At 48.8% G+C, this 6,000-nt stretch overlaps 1 protein-coding gene across 1 annotated transcript; it reads left to right on the top strand.

The window, feature by feature from the left end:
• The first annotated feature begins 3,647 nt into the window (after window positions 1-3,647).
• Window positions 3,648-5,891, top strand: LOC128711941 (regulator of G-protein signaling 7). Its single transcript, XM_053806832.1, has 5 exons — window positions 3,648-4,082; window positions 4,172-4,890; window positions 5,153-5,266; window positions 5,362-5,487; window positions 5,564-5,891. Exons 1-5 carry the CDS (start codon window positions 3,648-3,650, stop codon window positions 5,889-5,891), a joined length of 1,722 nt encoding a protein of 573 aa, XP_053662807.1.
• The last annotated feature ends 109 nt before the right edge of the window (window positions 5,892-6,000 follow it).

The following is a 6,000-nucleotide window of genomic DNA, read 5'->3' as shown; positions in this document are numbered from 1 at the left end:
GTTCCACGGCACAGTGTTCGGTGTGTTGGTGTTGGCAACAGCAAACGAATCTCCAAAAGCCGTGAGCATAGAAGCGTAAATAATTCAAGCCAGACGATCGGAATGCAAGGACACCGAGCGCTTGCGTTTTCCAATCGACAGCAGAAGCAGTGTGGCGAAGTAGGCGGCGAACATATCTCGCTTAAAACCGCGTCCCCGGGAAAGCAGAAGGCAAGCCTATAGAGCACCAATAGCAACAGCGCGCATCGTCGATTGCTACGGAATGATAAAAACGTAAGTATGGGAAAGCCAGTACGAAACCAAAGTCCCAAATCCCTCCACCAAGCTTCCTACACGTACAGTCATACATTAGCATAGTTCGGGACGGGGAAACAACGGGGAGCGCTGTGTGTGTTGTCAGAGATAGGGAGGTCCAAATGAATTGGTCGAAGGATAAAACATGCTGATGACGGGCCAGCGCGCGCCAAGTAGTGTCAAGGAAGGCTGGAAAAACGATTTGCTCTTCGGCTTATGGCAGATACGATACCGCACGGGAAAAGGTGGTGGCAGGCAATCGGTTATATTGGTCAAAGGCGGCTAGAAACACGGGGTAAGCATACATGAGGTTCCTACGCGCGCCTGTGTGCGTGTGTGCATGTTTGTGTATGTGCCCTACAGAGATGACCGAGAGCAGATAGGACGATGCTGCTGACGACTATCGCCACCAAAGAGATGGCAGCTCGATGTGGATGAAGGAAAAGAAGCGAACACACGCTATAAAACAGTTTCACAAAAGATTGCCGCTGGAAGATGAGAAAAGCAATCGTCGCAATTGGCTCCGTCATCGGGTGATGTACGTCAAAGGACACGGGCAACTGCATGCTTTCTTGTTTGCGATGGTGAGCAGCATGTGAGTAGGAGGGAAAATTCGCTCACCCTCTGATTGTTTTCTCATCGTAGATCCTGTGTCTCCGTACGCAGAGCAGAAAACGCTCCCCAATCGCATCCGTATCCAAGTTCACTGAGCGTTTGCGTCCGTGGAGAAACTTTTCCTTCGGAGAGGCGGAAAAAAACTCCATTCGTTGGACAGGAGTTACAGTGTGTGTACGTGAGGAGTAGGCGTCGCCATCTCCTCCGGTGGTGCGTGTTTACTCCGATGCTACTTTGATCTCCTGTTTTGGACGAGAAAGTAATGGGAAAAGAAACCCCAACCCCATTGGTAATTCCAAATCCACACAACCTTGCTCTCTTCATGCACATTCGCTGTGATGGTGGTGAACTTTTGACTGGACTTGCCCTCTCGTGTGTTCACACGAACCCGGAAGTGTGGACGGAAGGCCAAAGACGGTGGGATGGTTTCTGCTCCATTTCGGTAGCATTTTAACCTTTGTCCACCTTGTCAGACTCAGGCACAACGTCACCCACAACGTTTGACGCACAGCTGGCGACATTCCCGTCTGATGTGTGGTGACTCCATGTCTAGCCACCCAGAGTAGCATTAGCATGCTTACTAGCAGTCCATTTGCCGCTGGTTGGGTTTGCTTAAAGCCAGTGCATGCTTTCGTTGTTGTTTTTTTCAAGGATCACCACATTGGAGGAATGTTGGGAAGCATACATTTAACAAACCTTGGTTGCTATGTTAGGGAAGGTTTGTTGATTTTACTGCCCACTCGAGCGCGTTCGCTGCTTACACGCATGTTGTACATTTGCTCTGCGCGGCAAAACCACAACGATTTATTTAGTGCCGTCGTCGTCAGGTTCGGTTTTGTCTGTGGATGCGATGAGACTTTTTGCCGGCGATCATCGCTGTGTCATCGACGAAGTCATCGTTGAAGATTGCCGGGGGAATGATTGATTACAAGCCAGTACACACTCACGGGCCTGGCAATCACAAATTGTGCTTGTTTATAGGGATAGAGCGATGAACGATGAGGATGATGACGACGTCGATTGGGCAAGGCAGGGTGGTGCTGGCGAAGGGTGGTACAAGATCTTTACGCGATGATAATTAGGCCCGGCACCAGCACAACGCTTTCCTCAGATGAAACGCTTTTCAGGGCAATTAACCGTAACAAGGAATGGTCGGAATGTTACATGGTTTGCATTTGCGACAGAATTGAGTGCGCGTCGGCACTTCTTCATTAATGGAATGCACTCACCCCCGTCAATCTCGTACCGTTCCGAATTTTTTTGCGTCCCTGTTGGTTGCGAAAATGAGAGTTGAGTGCTCAAATTGTGGATGGATTGTCATGGGGTTTTTAAGAATTATGCATAATTTCCGCTCGCGATAATTGCTTTGTTTAATCATTCTCTACTTGATCTACTTGATTGATAAGTGATGATGAATATTATTGGATGTCGATGACGGAAATTGTATAGGGTAGGTGACCCAATTGGGGCGGCTCGGTGTCATGATGATAGCGTTGCCGGTCTTCTCACGAACGGACCGGACCAAAATCCCATCCGGACCAACCCCCCGTACGCAGAACTCTGACTATCTAGCAACGGGTAAATAAAGTCACAGAAAGCCAGAAATGGCAGACCTCTTGGGGTTGTTGTTGAAAGAAGAAGGTTGGAAGGAGAAGGTGTTAAAGAAGAGAAACAGGCATTAAACTTTGCGACCAAACTTGAAAAAACAAAAGGCCATGAAATCTCACTCGGCTACACGGTTCTAATGCTTAGCTCAGAGTTAATAAATCCAAAGTGAGCCACAAATGGCAGAACAAAAACAAAACCTCATGTTGGGTTTGTAGATGTAGTGGCAAAAATAAAGAAATTGAAAGGGGTCTTTAAAGAATAAAGACCCCGAATTGTATATTCGGCTTATCAACCTTTCCTTTTTTGGTGCACCGCAACATTCCAGTTAGTAATGAAGAACACGTGTTTAGATTGAAAACATTTGCGAACTGCGAAAAAAATCGTGGGTTTTTGTGGGATTTGTCGCATGTTAGGCAACAGGCCGTGCTTTCTGCAATTATGTCACGGGTTATTTTTAAGTGCACAGCTTGCCGTGGCACACAGCGCTAGGGCCGGCTCGTTCGATCGGTTCCGGAAGGAATGGCTGTATTTGGGTCTACGGACGAGTGGTTATTTACGATCGAACGCAGCACGGTGGCCATAAAATAATCGTAAATTTTACCACCACCACCACCAATCAAGTGATGGCTGATGGGTTTTCAATATTTTGATTGCCGTACCAGCTGCTGCAGAGCAACAATCCGTCCCGACACGAACGGCAAGGAGGTCCAGCTTTATCAAAAAGTGATGGAACGGACGGGTACCGGCTCGCTCAGTAGCAGTAATTGGACGAATTTTAGCTGAAGCGGCCCGGGGTTTATATGCATACTTCAACTACTCCGAGAGCGGCATGTTTTTCCATGGTTTGCCACACTACACAAACACACACATTCAAATACAGACGCACTTGCAGCATACATGCCAAACGTACGAAAAGGCAATTCCCAACTAAAACTTCATTTCCTCGTTTACAGATTCAAAAATGCATTATTTGATTAAGCACTTCCGGTTTCGGTAGACCCCACGACCAAGAACGGGGTGACGCAAGAGGGAGGGAGGGAAGGGGCGGTGTAGATCGAATCGTGCAAGAAAAGGGGAACCGGTGGCAGTAGAGCCTCCGGCCGGGTGGGTGGGGACGATTGGGGGAGACGATGGTAACAATGACCACGGAAGTTGATAAAGACAAGGCAGTGTCAGTAGTGATAAGTGCACCGAAAAAGATGAACGTTAACGGCAACGAAAAGGACAAAGAGCGTGACCGGGAGAAGGAAAAGGACCGGGAAATGGTGACGGGCCATGAAGGTGGTGGTAGTGCCGAGGAGGGTGAGGGCACAGTTATTATCGTGCCGGTGTTACAACAGGGTGGCACAACGGGAAATAGTATCGGTGTGCCGCCACCAGGCAGTACAGGCAGCAGTAGTACGGCAGCAACAACAACAACGACGGTAGCGGTGACCTCCTGTACGGGTGCGCTCGCTGCTGGTACGAGTGGATCGTCCGGTAAACCGAGCAGCCAACCCTCCCATGCCCAGGCAACCCAGGCGGCACTGAATCAGGACGCGCCGAACATTTTAGTATATAAAAAGGTAAGAACTCACGGTCTTGGAACATGTCCCGTGGTAATGAACCGGATGGTAATACATTGCTTTTCTTCTCCGAACCTCGTCTTTTACAGATGGAAGCGATCGTCGAGCGGATGCAGGGTGAGGAGGGTGGCGTCTCGGTGCGCACCATCAAAGCCTTCATGAGCAAAGTACCGTCCGTATTCACTGGTGCCGATCTGATAGCGTGGATTATGAAGAATCTCAGCATAGACGACGTGAACGAGGCGCTGCATCTGGCCCATCTGCTCGCGTCCCACGGTTACCTGTTCCCGATCGATGACCATCAGCTGACGGTGAAGAACGACGGTACGTTCTACCGCTTCCAGACACCGTACTTCTGGCCCTCGAATTGCTGGGAACCGGAAAACACCGACTACGCCGTGTACCTGTGCAAGCGCACGATGCAGAACAAGACGCGCCTTGAGCTGGCGGACTATGAGGCGGAAAATTTGGCCAAGCTGCAGAAGATGTTTTCGCGCAAATGGGAGTTTATCTTTATGCAGGCAGAAGCACAGAGCAAGGTGGACAAAAAGCGGGACAAGCTGGAGCGTAAGGTGCTGGATTCGCAGGAGCGTGCATTTTGGGACGTACATCGGCCGATGCCGGGTTGCGTCAATACGACCGAGGTCGATATCAAGAAGGCGTACCGGCGCGGTGCGTCCAGCCTTGGGTCGGGTTCGTCGGGGACGGCCGGCAACAGTAATCCGGTGGAGCAGCTGACGCGCCAGATAAAGCTGCTAAAGTTGAAGCTCGAACGACGCACGATCAAAATCTCCAAAGTGGCCGAATCGTAAGTTGCGGTGGCCGTTGTGTGCTTTCGTTTGCAAACTGTGAATGCGTTTCTTTTTAAGATTTTGTTTCTTCTGTTTTTGTTCCTATTTTTAAGGTTGAATGTGTTTTGGTTTCGTTTGAAAATTGCGCTTTTGCTTTCATTTATTTTTCCTGTTATATTTTCCTTTTCCTTTTATATCTTTCCTTTTCTTTTGACCGACTATTGTAAACTTTCAATCGTGCTATGACGAATAACATTTCTGTTTTTGTTCTCGTTACAGTTACACTTCGTATTTTGAGCAATACAATGAGTACGATTGCTTTCTAAACCCGCCCGATCAACCGAACCCTTGGATCACGGACAATACCGAGATGTGGGACGCCGATCGAACTGCGTAAGTTGCGAATCCGAATGACAATGACAAGAACATACAATTAATCGATGTCTCCTTTCCATCCTGCTTTCCATCTCTCTGCTCCCCATTTACAGCAAAGACGTATCGCTGAAGCGTGTAAAGCGATGGGGCTTTAGCTTGCGCGAACTTTTGAACGATCCCGTCGGTCGGGAACAGTTTTCAAAATTCCTGGATAAAGAATTTAGTGGTGAAAATCTCAAGTAAGTCACGAATCATTATAAAAATGACGTGGCATGTGCTCTATATTGCGTCTTCTTTCATCTCCGCTTTTTCAAGGTTCTGGGAATCGGTACAGAGCATGAAGGCACAACCACAGTCCAAGGTGAAGGATGCGGCCCATGCCATTTATCTGGAGTTCCTTGCTCCGGACGCACCCTGCCCGGTGAATGTGGACTCGAAATCGATGGAATTGGCACGGGAAGCAGTTAGCAGCTCGGCACCACCGAATCGCTGGTGTTTCGATGTGGCAGCCGCCCACGTTTACCATCTGATGAAGAGTGACTCCTACTCACGCTACCTGCGCTCCGACATGTACAAGGAGTATCTGAACGGATCGAAAAAGAAGATCAAATCCATACCAAATCTGTTCGGTGTGAAGCGCTAAGGTGTGGATGTAACCGGGTATGATCATCTCGATGAAACACCCAGAAGTAATCTTATTTCCTCGAGGTGTCCCAGAGCAGGCGTTCGTTATTCGAGTTTTAATGATGGGA

The sequence above is a fragment of the Anopheles marshallii genome, chromosome 3, assembly GCF_943734725.1.
Source record: "Anopheles marshallii chromosome 3, idAnoMarsDA_429_01, whole genome shotgun sequence".
Lineage (NCBI taxonomy): Eukaryota > Metazoa > Arthropoda > Insecta > Diptera > Culicidae > Anopheles > Anopheles marshallii.
The sequence above is the reverse complement of the archived record's forward strand: the minus strand, read 5'-3'. Positions and strand labels throughout refer to the sequence as shown.